The following is an 18,101-nucleotide window of genomic DNA, read 5'->3' on the forward strand; positions in this document are numbered from 1 at the left end:
TATATCTTAGAAAACCTTTTCTGTCTCTTTGAAATGATTCTATTTCCTTTATGAAATAGTGATGTTCTGACAGAAGAGAAGGATAGGATCATAAAGTATTGGTTTGGCCTATCGCAAACATCACAGGTTTTCTGCGAGAGAGACATGCAAAGTTACTGCGTGAGGTGAAAGGCAAAAGGGACAAAAAAACTCATGATACAAATATTTTGGAATTCACTTTCTGAGGATGTCACCCCCAATGTCCATTGCGACTTAACTCCCATTAAGTAGCTTAGAAATTATATGTAAAAATACACTCCTTACAAATCCAGAACTTTTCTTCAGTATGAAAGTAATTCAGTGATAGTTGTCTGTAGAGCAGCAATGATTAATTGATTAGTTGTTAACTATTAAATCAATCGGCAATTGTTTTGATAATCGGTTTGAGTAATGTTTTAAGAAAGAATGTAAAAATGATCTGATTCTAGCTTCTCAAATGTGAGTTTTTTCTGGTTTCTTTACTCCTCTTTGAGAATCCTTTGAGTTCTTGGGCTTTATTTTTTTGAAGCCTTATTTGTCTATACATCCATGGACACATTGCAAACAGGAACTGCTAATAGGTAATTTAGCATACTTTTCATAATGTAAATTTGCCAAAATGTAAACAAATAAAGGCTAAAAATCAGGGCTCTAGTTCTAACTCCCATATATTTTTTTTTTTGTTACAGTATAGTAGATAAAGGTGATACGGGGAGACATAGCGTTCTCACTTTTGTCTGGGCAACCACAGTGTCAGACTTTAAACACACCATGCAAAGAATAAGTCACATTGGTGTACTATTTTGATTTAGGACAAAATTTGAAGAACAATATTTAAAGGCACCTATTGAAATAGCTTGATCTTAAAATGACACATTAATGCAATCTTGTGCAACATTTAATCAATCACTTTAAACAACCTGACAGCTGGCAATGCTTCCTGCCCTCTCCAGGATTTGCAGAGCTTCCCCCAGCATGGCCCATACCCCACATCGTGCAGTGTCCTCGTCAATGTCATGTGCACAAGACTGGAAATTATCACTACATTCGCCCAAGAAACAGCCAACAGAAAAGCAATGGGATACAAACAGCTGCCTGTCAAATACCGATCTGTTTACCTGTGGTTGTCCAGACAATATAGATATGTTGTGTGATATCTCTGACAATACATGACAAGACGAGTGGGAGGGTGCATGCCAACAAGATAACAGTAAGTGGGCTGTCCCTTCACATTCATCTGTCTCCTCCGTCCATACAGCATGTGCATAACACATTATGTTTCTGTCCATCTTTATATCTACCTTCAATGATGTAAGGAGGAAAGCCAGATTAATGAATAGTAGTCATACTTGCAGAAAAAAAACAGTATTTTTGCTAACACATCATATCAGGTTCATCCTTTCTGGTGACATGCTGCTATTGAAATATTAGCGACGTACAGCTATAGACGGACTGGCACTGTTCACAGATGGCCTCTGTGCAACAACAGAGTAATTAATGTCAATAAGTATGTCCTTGTCCATGCTTCTGGACACTTGTTTATGCATCTGTTTCAATCCACAGGGTGCTTTCAGTGAGGTTGGACAACACAAAGCACCATGGTACATTAGGCAACACATTCCCGCTGATAGAGATCTCTTCCTGTGTGCTGTGCTCACACTGTGAGAGGAGACGTCTCATCACTATCTTATCATCATCAACTATAAAAAGAAAAATACTGTAACAAAGAAAGCCAATTGATACTAAACAAGAATGCCTTTAATAGCCTTTACAAGCCTTCGAGGACCCTTTACATATGATTCATAAAGGCTTAGCATTGTGAAGAATCATTTACACAGCGGGCAGCTGAGATTTATTAAATTCAGTTCATGGCGATAACAGGATAAAAATACATTTGAAAAATGTAATAGCAATAGATATTTACAGACATAATGTCCTGGTTTGTGTTTATACGAACGCACTATCAAAAGTTTTATTAGGAACTATTTATTTGGCAGAAATCTCACTGAGGGATGATTCCAAACTAATTTAACTAAACTGCATAACCAAAAGCCACCAGAGGGCCCTACTTTATAGATAACAGGTCCCTGAAACTGCATTTCATTTTTAGTTAATAAAGAATGCAAGACTCTGAGATTTGTAAGCACACAAGGCTCTCTGATAATGGGAGAAATGTTTAATCAATATATCCTCAACCTCCCAGCTATAGCAATACGTCTTCGTTGAAGGCAGGTGCTTTCATTGAGACAATTAAAAGTGGTTATCGCTATTAGCTACAACCTTCAGATACATTAATGGCAGAGGGTGAGAGAGCTTTTTTCACCATTCAATTAACTCTGCTGTTCTCTCTAGGTGACTGATCCCTCTAGGCTGGGTTATGTGGAGGTTTAGGGTGCACACGTACAATCACTCACAGACACACACACACACACACACACACACACACACACACACACACACACACACACATAAACACGCACACACAGAATTACCGAACTTTTTCATGTGGAAGTTTATTAGCGAGGAGGAGGTCAACAGATCGACATGTGAGACAGACCCTTTTATCGGCACTTAACAGCTATCAGTAATGACTCCCCTGATAGCAATAGTGAGAAGAGCCAAAGGGGGAGGACAAGGGGGGAAGACTGGTCATGCAAGCCGTTTTATGTGTGTGTGTGTGTGTGTGTGTGTGTGTGTGTGTGTGTGTGTGTGTGTGTGTGTGTGTGTGTGTGTGTGTGTGTGTGTGTGTGTGTGTGTGTGTGTGTGTGTGAGAGATACAAAATATGAGAATGAGTGAGTGTGGGATGACACGGGGAGTGAGTGTAATCATGAAAATAGAGAATCTGAGTTCTCTAGACTGACAAAGTCAACTGACTAATGCAACCACTTTACTAGAAAACAGGAGGGAGTTAACTGAAATGACATCTCATTTCAGTTTGATGACACAGAGTTGTTGATTGCCTGTATATACTACCTACCACAGAGCAAGAACTTGCCTCAGATCCTCATTTACACAACAATAAAGTGAATCAGGCTTACTGTGATTCCTAATGCGTCTGAACCGAGGGGGGATCTGCTGAAACAAAACACTAAACCACATCGTCTGCCAGTCTCAAACTAAAAGAAGAAAGATAACTGTATAGGCTAATGAATGAGTGTAAGTGAATTCACTGGCCATTCTTTAAAATCTTCCACTGATAATGGCAAAACAGGAGCAATTGTGGCCTTGTGTTAACGATATGACCTGCTCTGAACAGATCACACACGTTGTTGTGAAGGTGACATGGTCATGGTGACAACACACCGAACACAAAAAATGCAGGCGCATAGACATGAAACCTTAAACACCGGCACCAAAAGTTCATTTAGTTTCTGTCGTCCGTGAGCAAACAACTACACATACCAGATACAAAGACACACGAACCACACTGGAATCCCCCACCCTTCTTACACACACACACACACACACACACACACACACACACACACACACACACACACACACACACACACACACACACACACACACACACACACACACACACACACACACACACAAATAAGGGCTTATTTTGTCTCATTCCCAGAAGGCTAGTATATTTTGTTTTTTGAGTGTGTGTGCTCTCTCACATGCTTGTGGCACACTGTAATCCTTGTGTGGTTTCACCTTCATGCCAGGGACCCATTTGTCTTCATTATCATCATACGGCTAGGGAACAGATCTGTTAGGGCTCGTGGCAACAGTAATGCCTCTCTGTCCTGATATGAAAAACAACCTCACTACCTGGACGTTCACCCCTCCACAGGACCAGGAACATTATGAGGGAAATGGTTCCCTGTGCCTCAATAAAACTGCATTTCGCATATTTCCAGAAAGACAGATGAAAATTTGACTGATGGTTGTGCTTACAGAGCTTTTAAGTGAGGAGTATGTTCATAAAGGGATTTTATGTCAGCATTTTGTTTGATGTAGAATTTATGGTGCAAAATGCTAATGCTCTGAGCAAATCACATCCAAAAACTTACCACTGAGCTTTTGTTTGGGTAATAAATATGCCATTTCAATCCAGTTTGTGAGCAAAATGAACATGAAAAAGCTTTTTTACCCACATTCCTCTTTAGCATGTCAGACGTCAACACTGCAAGCACCACATAACCCCTGGCAGCATGGCAAAGTTGACGCTAACAATATTGGACAGAGAAAATATTTTACAGGCCCAATTATAGTTGAAAATCCTTTAAGAAACTCCAGGCTTAGCCCTGCAAACAAATCCTGGAGCCGGCATAGCTATGTAATCACAAGGCCAGTGGGTCACAAGTGTTTAAATGTTCACCTGATCAAAGTCTCAGATATTACTTCCTTGCCCTTATTCGTTCCCACACATCTTTACCACAAAACAACACTCTTACACCTCGTCAGCTGGAGGACCACCATGTCCGCACCGAGACATGGGCTGCTGTGTTTTTACTAGGAACACACCTCAATTATAAAAACCCAGGAACAGAGCTGTTATTTCGCTAATCACCACTTCAAAACAGGAATTGGATCTCAAAGAAAAAGCAGCCAGATTATCGCTAATTGCCTTCCAGCTGGCTGCAGAGCACATCACAGGTAGGACACACACAACAGCAGACACATTCATGTGGTTTCCTTTCTCTCTGTGTGATACCCAAAACATTTTTGACCACCACAAGAGCAATTAATTACCCTCACCATGCCCCTCACAATGCAGGTCCAATCGGTATGGAGATGGCTGTAGCAGAAATGGTGAAACACATTAGAGAATCCAAAGATGAGGAGGCTGCTTCTGTCCAATCAAGTAAGGGCCCCTTGTGTTTTGAAAAGGGTGAAGTGAATGGTCAAATTAATAGGGGATGTAGATAGAAAACATGCAGGGGGCCACATTACAAAAACAGGACTCCAACACATTCAGACATAATTTGCAAAAACTCTGAGTAGCACTAACGTTAGAAATGAAGTCCGCTTTCAGACTCACTGTCAAAAAGAATACATATACCTGGACTGGTGAACATACAAGCATGAAAAGAGAAGAGGTGGGTGGGACTGTGTGCACGTTCTGCTGCATGTATGTATGTACGTAAGGCCAGGAGACTCCCAGGCCTATAATTACACCCTGGTGGGAGTGAAGCTGATAACAAAGGCCCGAGGATATCAACGTCATGAGAGGAGAGGAGAGGAGAGATACATCATAACATTTTTAAAAAAGGGAGATAGTGCACAATATGATACCTTATCACACACCGGCTTTTCTCACTGACACTGCTTTTTCATTTCCTCCTTGATAGTCATCTTATGATCCCTAAAACACACGGGCATGCATACACACACACACAAAAACACACAAATACATACCAAGCTCCTATAAAGTAAAAGCCACACAAACCAGCCCACACAGTCAGTGCGTTTACAATGACTATAATGATTCAATTATAACCTGTGTAAGGCAATACTCATTGCCAGAACCGTCACGTAAACCCCTTAACTGAGTTATCTAACTCACATTAAGGCTAATCAGAGTGCCACAGTCGCGTTAAACATCAGTCTTTCTAATGACCACTGCTACAAACACAAGTTACACAGATTAGTTTTTGCATTTTCATTCTGTGCATATGCTTCAAACGCCTTAACACAGCAAGTTAAAAGCTCAATGGTCCCCTCATGTCCCTGTTATATTCCTATTTCCTATTACACAGTTGCATACCACACCTATCTGAACATTCACCCAACACAAGTCATCTACATTATTTTCATGTAAAATTGTAAAAAGAGTAAATTTGGAAATCGCATTACTATGTGAAACATGCAGGGCAAGTAAATATTAATTGTATTATTGATGAATCCACAGATTATTTCCTCCATTAAGAAATGAATTGTTTGGTTGGAAAAGCTTTAAAAATCCCAAAACTCATGCCCCACACAAGCTCCCAGAATTCGTGGTGGCAAAATGTTTTGGGTTTTTTTAAACAGGCATTTATTAATTTTATTATTATAAAAGGTGGAAAAACAGCTTCTATTTACATTTGAGAACACAATTTTTGCTTTAAAAAAAAGAGACTTACATGATTATCATAATTATTGCTGTATCCATCAATAGACTGATCGATTAATCTTTCCAGCTCTAGGAAGATGTTTTGTGCATATTTGCAGTAATCTGTGTGCATGTGACCACACTGGATGAAAAGCACTCACAGCAGGTGAAACTAATGTACCGTGTCAGTACCTATTGAGTGACCGTCCTCCAGATGACATCACAACAACAAAACATTACATATGGCGATAACGGTCCATGGAAATGTTGTTTCTTTCAGCATTGCAGAGCTCTGTTGCCATGGGGACAGGCCTCACAGTGAGAAATAAAGAAAGTTAGGAAAGATTGTCCTTGAGGCCCGCTATTCAACACAGTGGACTGTTACATGCTGATTGCAGTAAGCATACAGCACATTCTTCTATAATACAGACCGGGGATCAGCCCGTCTTTCTCCATGCTGCACCATGAGTTTGCTGCAGCATACATATTATTAAGATAACGCAGAGTACAGCAGATTTACTTCATGCTTTTGCACAATATTACATCAGTGCTTACTATATACAAACTTTCAGTAACTGCTATTTGAATCACAGATATAACCTTAACTGAATTTACCCTTGATTTCTCCTACTGTATAACCAAACCCATAAACTTTCTTTTCGGTGTACTTTTGAGTGACTGAAAATGTAAATGAACAGGCTGCAGAGAGAGAACATTCTTTTTCTTATTACTAACCCATTTCCATTCAGTACAGGATAACCTTATATCAGAAAAGTGCAACGAGAGGGAGGAAGCAGGCTTTCAGTTTTCACAGCGGGAAGGACAGTGTCAGGGACCTTTCATCATTGTGTTGTCCAGACTCTGTTAAACCACCAGTGAGGCACCTCTCTCTTCCACTGTCTCTCAGTGGAAACAACAGAACATTTACAGGCCTCTTGCTCTTTACCCTCATGCACAACAAGGGGAAATTAGCATTTATAAGACTGGTAGTCACTCCCCTATTCAGGAGATGCAACCCTGCCTCCCAGGAAACACCAGTGGAAAAAAGCAGAAGCTTTGCCAAATGCATAATCTGTTATTGTTCCTAAAATGGGAATGAACAGCCTCAAATGACGTTTCTTTTTTGATAAACCTTTACAAAACAGTCTTGTAGTTTGCAGCCTAGCCTGAATTGCAGCACTATACAATGGAATGATCAATTAACTCATTGACCTGATCTCCATGCTTTAAAGCTGGGGCTACTGTTTCGAGTGTGCAAGAGAATAGTTGCAGAGAGCTTGAAGTGGGCCCTTCTTCTACTTCTGTTTATTGAAAAACAAAACACGTGCCTCAGGGTTGCACATTTAGAGAAGTGGGAGTCACAGCAGCTCAATACTGGACTGGCAAAGGCCAGAACACAACTTCTGGGAAAACTGTTATTCCCTCTTTAAAAGTATTTCCTCTTAGTGGAGCCTGCTGACTACCAGGAGAGTTTCTGGTGATCTCCAGCATAAGAAACAAAAAAAAGGGATTAATATCACAGTGAATTGTTTTTTGGATGGCTGATCATTGGTTTAATTGCTCCCATTTTTACTTTCCCCTTTGACACTGCAGTGCACCCTTTTATTTAATTATAAAGTTGACCAATTTCTGCCTAACGAGCACAAAACCTGTGTTTTGATGTCATTTTATCTGACATGTTAAAACTTTTTCAGTTCGTGTGACTTTGCTGTGCGCAATAACTTGTAACGACACAGTAGTAGTAGTTAGTAAATAACTAACAATGCAATAACTCATAGTAGATTCAACCACACCTGGGACAGTCTTTAAACGCAACACGGGTGGAAAACATGCGGTTCTGCGAATACAAACAAGGTAAACACGAGAATGAAAGTTCGCACACACGCAAAGCACGTTTTAAAGTCGTGTGATCCAGCATCCAGCACAGGTAAACACGTCCACACAGCACTCACCTGCGATACTAAAGGAATCAGCGTCTGCTCCACCGAGCGAGTTTTGATTTCCAGACCGGAATCAAAGTTGCTGTTGCCGCACGGAGATGAAGCCATTCCCGCCGAGCTCTCCCTGACACACACACACACACACACACACACACACACACACACAATGCACGGCACCACTGAGTTTACTAAAACGGACTTGCTGTTTCTGAACTGGTTCCTCTCTCTCCACGCTGGTTTAATCCACTCTGGCTCGGTGGCTGAAGCCGCTAATGTCCGTGTAGTTTACTCAGCAGCGGCAGGGAGCAGACTGCAGCACACCACTGTGGGCAACCACACACACACACACACACACACACACATCTTGAGGGGTTTGGTTTTTTTTCACACTGCTTGTGTGCAGCTCAAAGGCTTTTCCAAAGTGCAGTTATTATTATATTCCTTTATTGATCCCCATGGGGGAAATTCAAGTGTTGCAGCAGCTCAACTACACAGAAACAGATAATAAATACACATATTATACTATATACAACTACACAGACAATAAATACACATACTATACAACTACACAGACAATAAATACACATACTATACAACTACACAGACAATAAATACACATACTATACAACTACACAGACAATAAATACACATACTATACAACTACACAGACAATAAATACATACATACTACTATACAACTACACAGACAATAAATACACATACTATACAACTACACAGACAATAAATACTATACTATACAACTACACAGACAATAAATACACATACTATACAACTACACAGACAATAAATACACATACTATACAACTACACAGACAATAAATACACATACTATACAACTACACAGACAATAAATACACATACTATACAACTACACAGACAATAAATACACATACTATACAACTACACATACTATACAACTACACAGACAATAAATACACATACTATAAACTACACAATAAATACACATACTATACAACTACACAGACAATAAATACACATACTATACAACTACACAGACAATAAATACACATACTATACAACTACACAGACAATAAATACATACATACACAGACAATAAATACACATACTATACAACTAGACAATAAATACACATACTATACAACTACACAGACAATAAATACACATACTATACAACTACACAGACAATAAATACACATACTATACAACTACACAGACAATAAATACACATACTATACAACTACACAGACAATAAATACACATACTATACTATACACAGACAATAAATACACATACTATACAACTACACAGACAATAAATACACATACTATACAACTACACAGACAATAAATACACATACTATACAACTACACAGACAATAAATACACATACTATACAACTACACAGACAATAAATACACATACTATACAACTACACAGACAATAAATACACATACTATACAACTACACAGACAATAAATACACATACTATACAACTACACAGACAATAAATACACATACTATACAACTACACAGACAATAAATACACATACTATACAACTACACAGACAATAAATACACATACTATACAACTACACAGACAATAAATACACATACTATACAACTACACAGACAATAAATACACATACTATACAACTACACAGACAATAAATACACATACTATACAACTACACAGACAATAAATACACATACTATACAACTACACAAACAATAAATACACATACTATACAACTACACAGACAATAAATACAAACTATACAACTATAAATACACATACTATACAACTACACAGACAATAAATACACATACTATACAACTACACAGACAATAAATACACATACTATACAACTACACAGACAATAAATACACATACTATACAACTACACAGACAATAAATACACATACTATACAACTACACAGACAATAAATACACATACTATACAACTACACAGACAATAAATACACATACTATACAACTACACAGACAATAAATACACACATACTATACAACTACACAGACAATAAATACACATACTATACAACTACACAGACAATAAATACACATACTATACAACTACACAGACAATAAATACACATACTATACAATACAACTACACAGACAATAAATACACATACTATACAACTACACAGACAATAAATACACATACTATACAACTACACAGACAATAAATACACATACTATACAACTACACAGACAATAAATACACATACTATACAACTACACAGACAATAAATACACATACTATACAACTACACAGACAATAAATACACATACTATACAACTACACAGACAATAAATACACATACTATACAACTACACAGACAATAAATACACATACTATACAACTACACAGACAATAAATACACATACTATACAACTACACAGACAATAAATACACATACTATACAACTACACAGACAATAAATACACATACTATACAACTACACAGACAATAAATACACATACTATACAACTACACAGACAATAAATACACATACTATACAACTACACAGACAATAAATACACATACTATACAACTACACAGACAATAAATACACATACTATACAACTACACAGACAATAAATACATACTATACAACTACACAGACAATAAATACACATACTATACAACTACACAGACAATAAATACACATACTATACAACTACACAGACAGTAAATACACATACTATACAACTACACAGACAATAAATACACATACTATACAACTACACAGACAATAAATACACATACTATACAGCTACACAGACAATAAATACACATACTATACAACAAAATAAAGATCGAACAGGAATAAAAATGTACAGTATATGCCACAGTTCCTCATGGAGAGGGTGAGAGGGATTGTCCAGGATGGCTCCGAGTTTGGCCTTCATCCTCCTCTCACCCACTGACTCCAGACTGTCCAGCTCCAGACCCACCACAGAGCTGGCTTTCCTCACCAGCTTGTTGAGTTTGTTGGCATCTCCAGTCCTGATGCCACCACCCCAGCACGCTACAGCGAAGAAGAGGGCGCTGGCTACCACAGACTGGTAGAATGTTCAACCTTTTTTTACTGATAATCAGGATGATCATTTTGATTCTAATCCGTCTGTTCACTCACCGACAGCAGTTAGGTAATATCTACAAGGCTAAAACACTGTCAGACAAATATGGATAAAAGTAATGGAATATATAATATCAGTTGTGCATTTAAAAAAAAAAAAGGAAGATTTAATATTATATTGGAGATTTTGATTTTAAAAAATGCATCAACCAGTCATGCACATTTCAGAGGATGTTATATGGGAGTTTTAGATTTGAACATTCATAATCAAGCCTTCCATTCATGTAGATTTCAGAGGACTTTGCATCCAGTGCCCTCCAGAGAGAGGAGTGATGCTTTCCTCACAGCACAGTTCTGGTTTGATCCCTGAGACAAAAAAATCCCACATTATCCCCTGGAGTCTGAGAATCCCTTATCGTCCTTTCAAAGTACACACCAGATATGCCAATCAAACCTCGGCTGCACGGAGCCACATGGGACAGCTGCACTGAATGGAATACAGTGCCTATCTTAAAAAGTTAGAGACTTTACCGTTTGTGTGCCTGGAGAAAGCATTTATTCACGTAATGGCGCTGTAGGTTTCCCAGCCAACAAAACCGTGAAGGGGTTTCCAGAGGTTTATTTATGATTTCAGTTTTGGTTGAAATCAGTAAAATCTCAAACACATGTCAAACACAGAAGCAGCTCTTGTTGTTTTGATATTTAAAACAAATGGTACATGCAGATCTGGCTGGAATTTGTTTCTGCTCAGACAAAAAGAGAATAATCGTCTGCAGACATATTTTGAACAGATGACAAGTGCTGAAAAGACGTTAACAAAAGAAAAGCTTAGCATTAACACATCAATAAAACCCATCATTTCAATTCGAGATGTGTTTGAATTGTTGATTGGTGGACTTAGATGTGTTTTTTTTCATACTTTATAAGCAGAAGAATAAGATTCAAGCTAAAGTACACGGGGGAATGGATCCCCCACTTCTCTTTTATCCATTACCACCAGTCAACACACCAAACATCTCACCCATTTTCCCCAGACCACTTTCCCAATGTGCATCTGAAGGTAAGAAAAGACAAGTTAAGTGATTATGAGTCTTTTGATGCACGTTGGAGTTGCAAACAGGTTTATTTTTGTTTAAGATTATTTGTTCCTGAGGGGAGAGGCAGGATGACATTTCATGTTCAACAAACTGGTTGACATGGAGGTTATGATGACTCATACGGAAGTTATTTCTAGATGGAATGATGTTGGTGTGCTTGGGAACAAGACTATCTAGCATCCGCTGCCCAGTATAAGGTCCATTAGTTCCCTTACACAGTTGTTAACTATCATCAATGTGTGTTATTTGTCTGCATTAGAGGTTCTTCAAAAATCTTGCTGTCACACTCCAGCAGAAGAAAGTTTTATCCTGGTGACACATTGTTCCTCTCTTCTTATTTTGTGATCCAGGGACCACAATATAACTCAGAATACCTTATTTACACCTGGATCTGAGCCAGACCAAACTATTTGCCAAATTATCTGTGTCCTCAAGTGGCTCCAGTGGCTATTTCTAACTTTTCTAACAAGTGCAGCTACTGGATGACAAGCGATGAGTAACACTTCATATTACAAACACACCAGATGGCTGAGAGTAGATATGGCTTATAAGCACCGTGGCAATGTTAGCGAGGGCTTTTGCCTGCTTTATCATCAACTATGGTGGCTAGCTCACACTCTGTGTCAGCAGAAGAGACAATAGTCGTATGTGTGGGTGTGTGTGTGTGTGTGTGTGTGTGTGTGTGTGTGTGTGTGTGTGTGTGTGTGTGTGTGTGTGTGTGTGTGTGTGTGTGTGGCTGTCTGCCTCTCTCAGGCTCAGCCAGTATTTATTTAAAACCCCAGAGCTATGCTTTAGTTTAACCCTCCCTGTTTACATAGGTTTCACTCCACACACACACACATGCACACGCACACTCACACACACTGCATCATTATGAAGGCATGCAAGCAGTTTGGTGGCTATGAACGGACAGGGCTGTGTTCCACTTTGATGAATGGCTGTACTACTAAGTAGATGATATCTGTATGTTTTTTGTTAATCTTCTCTGAGGCTCTCTTCCAAGCGATACGATGATAACAAACTCCACTCGTGCTACTTGCATTGTGCTGTATCAACTTGTGCTTGTTTAAATAATTCTAGTCACAGCAGATAAGTTCAAGTAGCAAAATAAGATAAGAAATATGACACATCCCAACCTATTTCAGTCGAAATAGTTTAGTTACCATCTAGACAAATTGCTTCCAATCCATAAGCTCAAACAAACACAATAGTGTGCATATATTCATTGAGTGTGTCAGTGCTATACTCTAGCTGTGAAAAGACTTGTTTTTCTAAACGGTATCTCATTTGTACTGGAATATTCAATATTTGCTCCTCTGCCTCTAATCTCCTCTAGGCAGATTGCATTTTGACAATTTGCCTGAAACCCATACAAGCAGGAAGTCCTTTTTGTGTATTCTCATCTGCACAGTCCAAGGGTATTACTCATTAAATAAAAGATGCTTATGCATAGTGTGATTGTGTTGCTAACAGCTGCTTCTCTCTCTCTCTCTCTCTCTCTCTCTCTCTCTCTCTCTCTCTCTCTCTCTCTCTCTCTCTCTCTCTCATTCTCATGCTTTAGAAGTGCTGAGTTCTCTCTCTCTGGATCATTCCTTCTAGCTGCACTCTGAATGTGATATTTTTTAAAAATGTAAGAAAATGTCTATCTGAAGTATACTTTGTATTTATACTGTTTTTGATTATGGTCCTCTTCATATTTATTTTATAAAGGGTTATGATGTTCCTTTGGTATTTTAACGACTCATGTTTTGTATCTAGTTTTAACACAACATTTCCCACGTAATCACGAGCCTCCAGGGAACCCTCATTCTGCAAGTCAAATTAAGTAACTTAAAATAAATACTTGCACTTAAGGCTAGCGTAGCTTTGACAGAGACCTGCAGATGAACTCACACACTTATAATGATGCAGTGACCGGAGAGGCCCCTCTGAAAGAGAGGAGCTCAAACTGAGGTGAGGTGTCCTGGTTGAATATTTAGTTGGCTGGACACTGTTTTTACTGACTGACCCTGAGTGGTCTTACAGTTTACACCTTCAGGGGTTGTTTAAATGTTATATGAGTTTAATCGGTTTAATCCTGGCTTTCTTACAGGTGTGTATGTTCATATGGACTCGAGTCAGGAAGAATTACTACACTGCTTGCAGTGCAAACTAAACACAACACATTTTAATATGTTCAAATATAGTAACCAAAGCAGCAGTGCTAATGAGGATCATCTGTCCGTCATGTACGACTCGCCTCCTGCCAAATCCTTGGGGACATCGCTAATTTAGTTGCATGAAAACAAACAAGACCACAGCAAGTGGTACGTAGCAGCCACCCATCCTAGTAATCTTGGCTTTTTTTGCATCTCCATTTCTGTTGTTAGATAATTGCTGACACCTCACATATACTCATTGCTTAAAGCTCAGAGAAAAATAATAAAAAGAGAACATATGCACAGTTACAAAATAATGTTGTTACCTGAGTTGTTAAAATGTCCTTATTATTTGTGTGTGAGCAAATAAAAGACACTTTAAACGTCCCTAGAATACTTTATAATTAATAGAAAAACAGAGTATCCCTTTATCAACCTTTATCCCCTTAAGTATGAAGTTCATTTATAGTTATTCCATAAATTACTCCTCAGGCACATTGAGTTACTGAGCACTCGGTTGCAACATTTCGCGCAAGCAAATTAATGAATAAAACATTTAAGGATATTATGTACAAAGTAAAACATTTCATTTTCTGTTTTCATAAATTATTGATGCATACAGCGTTGAGATGGAGATCTTCTTTAATGCATTATAGGACAGAGTTACTCGGTTTGGGGTCAGGATCCTATGGGGTCACTAAATTAAATAAAGAGATAAAGATAAGATAATAGATATTAGACTTATATCACACGCACACAAAGTTTAGCTATCCTTCACTCTCTTATACAATTAAAGGCAAGTCATATATTCAAATTGACATGAAGTTTGTGACAAACACAGGGCCAGACAAGAATAAGAAACCCAGATTTACACCTGCTACTTGTTTACTCACACAGACACAGATGTTGCAGGCCAATTACTCATCATAAATCCATACATTACTATAACTACACCGAATACATGTTAAAAATGTGATCTCCCTGCGATAGACTAATTAGCAGGAATCTGGTTGTCAAGTAACCATATAATGTCTGAATCATAGCTGATGCAGAGTGTATCCACATGCTAAATCAAAACACTTTCCCTGGATGACCCTGTCACCGCTGGCTAAGAAAACAGTTCACTTGCAGCCTGATCCAAGGACATGTTCATAAAAACTTCTCAAATAAAGGTTTATTCTTGTACTCTTTTGTCAAAATATTGGAACATAGGATTGGATCTTCTAAATAAACCTCCTCTCTCCTGCAACGACGTATTGCATTGACTCAAACTAATCCTGCATTGTGTAAACAAGTACAGACTTCACCGCAAGAGCATGATGAATGCAGCAGTACAGAGATAATGGAGATGTTTTTTCAGAGACGCAGCTGTTTGGCTACATCCCAGCTATCACCTAGCTGCCACTCCTGTGATGACAGCCATAGAAGCATTGGTATCCTCCACAGTGAGGTCGTCTCACCCTGCCAAGTCTGTCTAAATCCTGTCACCCTCAGAGTGAGTAAGGAAGGACAACAATAGCAAGGCGAACACAATCTATTTTCTCCCCAAGTGTTGGTGACAGTGCGAATGTCTTGTCTTTGCCTGGCACATATACAACAAGTCAGAATAGCCAGTGGCAAGCAAAAAAAGACCCAGCCTCCCCTCCTTCCCTTTCCTCAATGGCTCTACCCCCGTTTTCTTTGCCACATTGTCATTCATCATATCGTCTCAACTGTTCACAGGTGCCATCACATTTTCTACCTGATCTTGTCAAATGGGCGCCTAGAATCTCCTCGTGACAAAACTGTCGCCTGAACCTTTCAAATCCATAAGGCCCAAGGGCTTTTTTTAACAAGCAAGGCTGTCTGGCTGGCAGCTAGCTCAGCTGCGACCTGTCACCCTCAGTCACTGTTGGGAAGGGGATAATACAGTCCGACACAGCAGTGTTTGTTTAGCCTAATGTGGCATCTTGATCGTTGATGGAGCAATTTAAAAATAATGCAAGATGTCATCAGCCATTTGGTTTATATGCATTATATTTTATCTGGTTCTCCTCTTACTTAGACCAAGGCAAAAAAAAAGAAAGAACTGGATAACGTTTTTAACATTTGACTTTGGTAATATGTACTTGAATTGTGTTGCTAGACCCTTGAATACTCTATTAATGGCACATAACCTGGTAGATAGCCCAAGCACTTCTATTTCTGATTTGTATATTGCTCAATAAATGCATGGTATGTCTTCAGGGACATTTACAGACACTGAACAGATGCAGCAGAGTGGCTTAATGAATGTGGAGACCAATATTCAGCTAGAAAACAACTGTTCAAATCCTCAAGCATTTATCCAAATCTTTCCAAACAAGGCACTTAATCCCCACGGCTCTGTTTTGTTCTGACATTTGGCTCTCCGCTGGAGGATAAAGAAAAAAACAATAAACAATCACCTCATTATTGCCCTTTCATATTACATTTAAAAAAACAAAAACATAATCATCTATATACTGTAATGTTTTGGTTAATCTACTGGGCATTATGCCATAAATAAGGCCAAGTTAAACTATAGGCTAAGTCTAACATTCATAAGTAAGAAATGAACAACCAATGAATCTCTTATAATAATCTTACAAACCATTTTTATATTTAAGTAGTCCTATATGGATTTTGTGATTAACGTCCGCCACCTAGTGGACATTTCTCAACAGTGCACGTTAGTGAATTTAACCGCATAAATGTTTGATTTTCGCCGTCATTTAAACCAATTTATTTACAACTAACTAGACTGAAAAATATAATAGCGTAGGTTTGTTTATTTTGAATTGTTTCTTAAACAATATCACCATTAACGTTTTGACGCGGAACCTTTGTTCGTACGGGTCGGTTTAGCTACAGCTTCAATTAAAGCAACGCCACAAATACAGCTTTCAAGATGGCGGCGCCCGTAATTGAAACATGCCATGTAGCTTGTTGTGCAAACAGGACTCCACATGTTGTGTCTTGGGGTCGCGGTGGGATCATTGCCTTTGGGACATGTACCTCTGTAGCTCTGTACGACCCACAGGTAGTAAAGTCTTTCTAAATACCTCTGTAAAGTCAACTAGCATTGTCAACTGTCACTGTCAACGATAACCGAGCATCCTATAGCAGTAAATAAGCGTCTATTTTCTTGTTCGTGGTCTTAGTAAACATACTTTTTTTTTTATCTCAGGAGAGGAGAGTTGTTGCTGTGCTGAATGGACACACGGGAAGAGTGAACACAGTCCAGTGGATTCACAGAGAGGACTGTGGTGAGTGTCTAAAAGCTGAATGTGATCTAGATGTGTGTGTCTCGACCGTTTGATTTGCCACCACAACAAAAGCACAGCAACATGTGCTCAAGTAGAAGTGAGACGTTTTAGGCTCTAAAATGTAATCACAATGTAGGTAACGTTAGCATTCAGCTAATCTTCTACATTGTGACTTTAAAGCGGTTTGTGTAAAGCTCCTTTTCTTACATGTCACTTATACGCCTTATTGAATATACACTTTAGGGACTTAAGTACATGGACACCTGAACACTACACAATTCACTTGATTGTTGAACATCTGATTTCCAAAAAACAGGGCTTTGAAGACACCAAACCCAGAAAATCATTCCCTTTTGAGCTCAGAAAACCTTCCCCAAACTGTTATCAAATAGTTGGAAGCACACTATTTTATTAAAATGACCATTGTTTTCTGTTGCTTGTAAGATTTACCTGAATTGTAACTTGGTGGCATAGCCCAAAACGTGA

At 38.6% G+C, this 18,101-nt stretch overlaps 2 protein-coding genes across 2 annotated transcripts in view; one reads left to right on the forward strand and one right to left on the reverse strand.

Annotated features, from left to right (window-relative positions):
* Window positions 1–8,289, reverse strand: part of ctnnal1 (catenin (cadherin-associated protein), alpha-like 1) — a 46,435-nt gene extending 38,146 nt beyond the window's left edge. Inside the window, exon 1 of the mRNA XM_054606272.1 lies at window positions 8,021–8,289. Coding sequence (XP_054462247.1) covers window positions 8,021–8,116 — 96 coding nt within the window. The 5' untranslated portion in view covers window positions 8,117–8,289. The remainder of the gene's footprint in view (window positions 1–8,020) is intronic.
* Window positions 8,290–17,209: 8,920 nt separating this feature from the next.
* The window catches only part of elp2 (elongator acetyltransferase complex subunit 2), a 28,082-nt gene continuing 27,190 nt past the window's right edge, over window positions 17,210–18,101 (forward strand). The window contains exons 1-2 of the mRNA XM_054605850.1: window positions 17,210–17,389; window positions 17,537–17,615. Coding sequence (XP_054461825.1) covers window positions 17,258–17,389; window positions 17,537–17,615 — 211 coding nt within the window. The 5' untranslated portion in view covers window positions 17,210–17,257. The remainder of the gene's footprint in view (window positions 17,390–17,536; window positions 17,616–18,101) is intronic.

This window comes from Anoplopoma fimbria, chromosome 10 (assembly GCF_027596085.1).
Source record: "Anoplopoma fimbria isolate UVic2021 breed Golden Eagle Sablefish chromosome 10, Afim_UVic_2022, whole genome shotgun sequence".
Classification (NCBI taxonomy): domain Eukaryota; kingdom Metazoa; phylum Chordata; class Actinopteri; order Perciformes; family Anoplopomatidae; genus Anoplopoma; species Anoplopoma fimbria.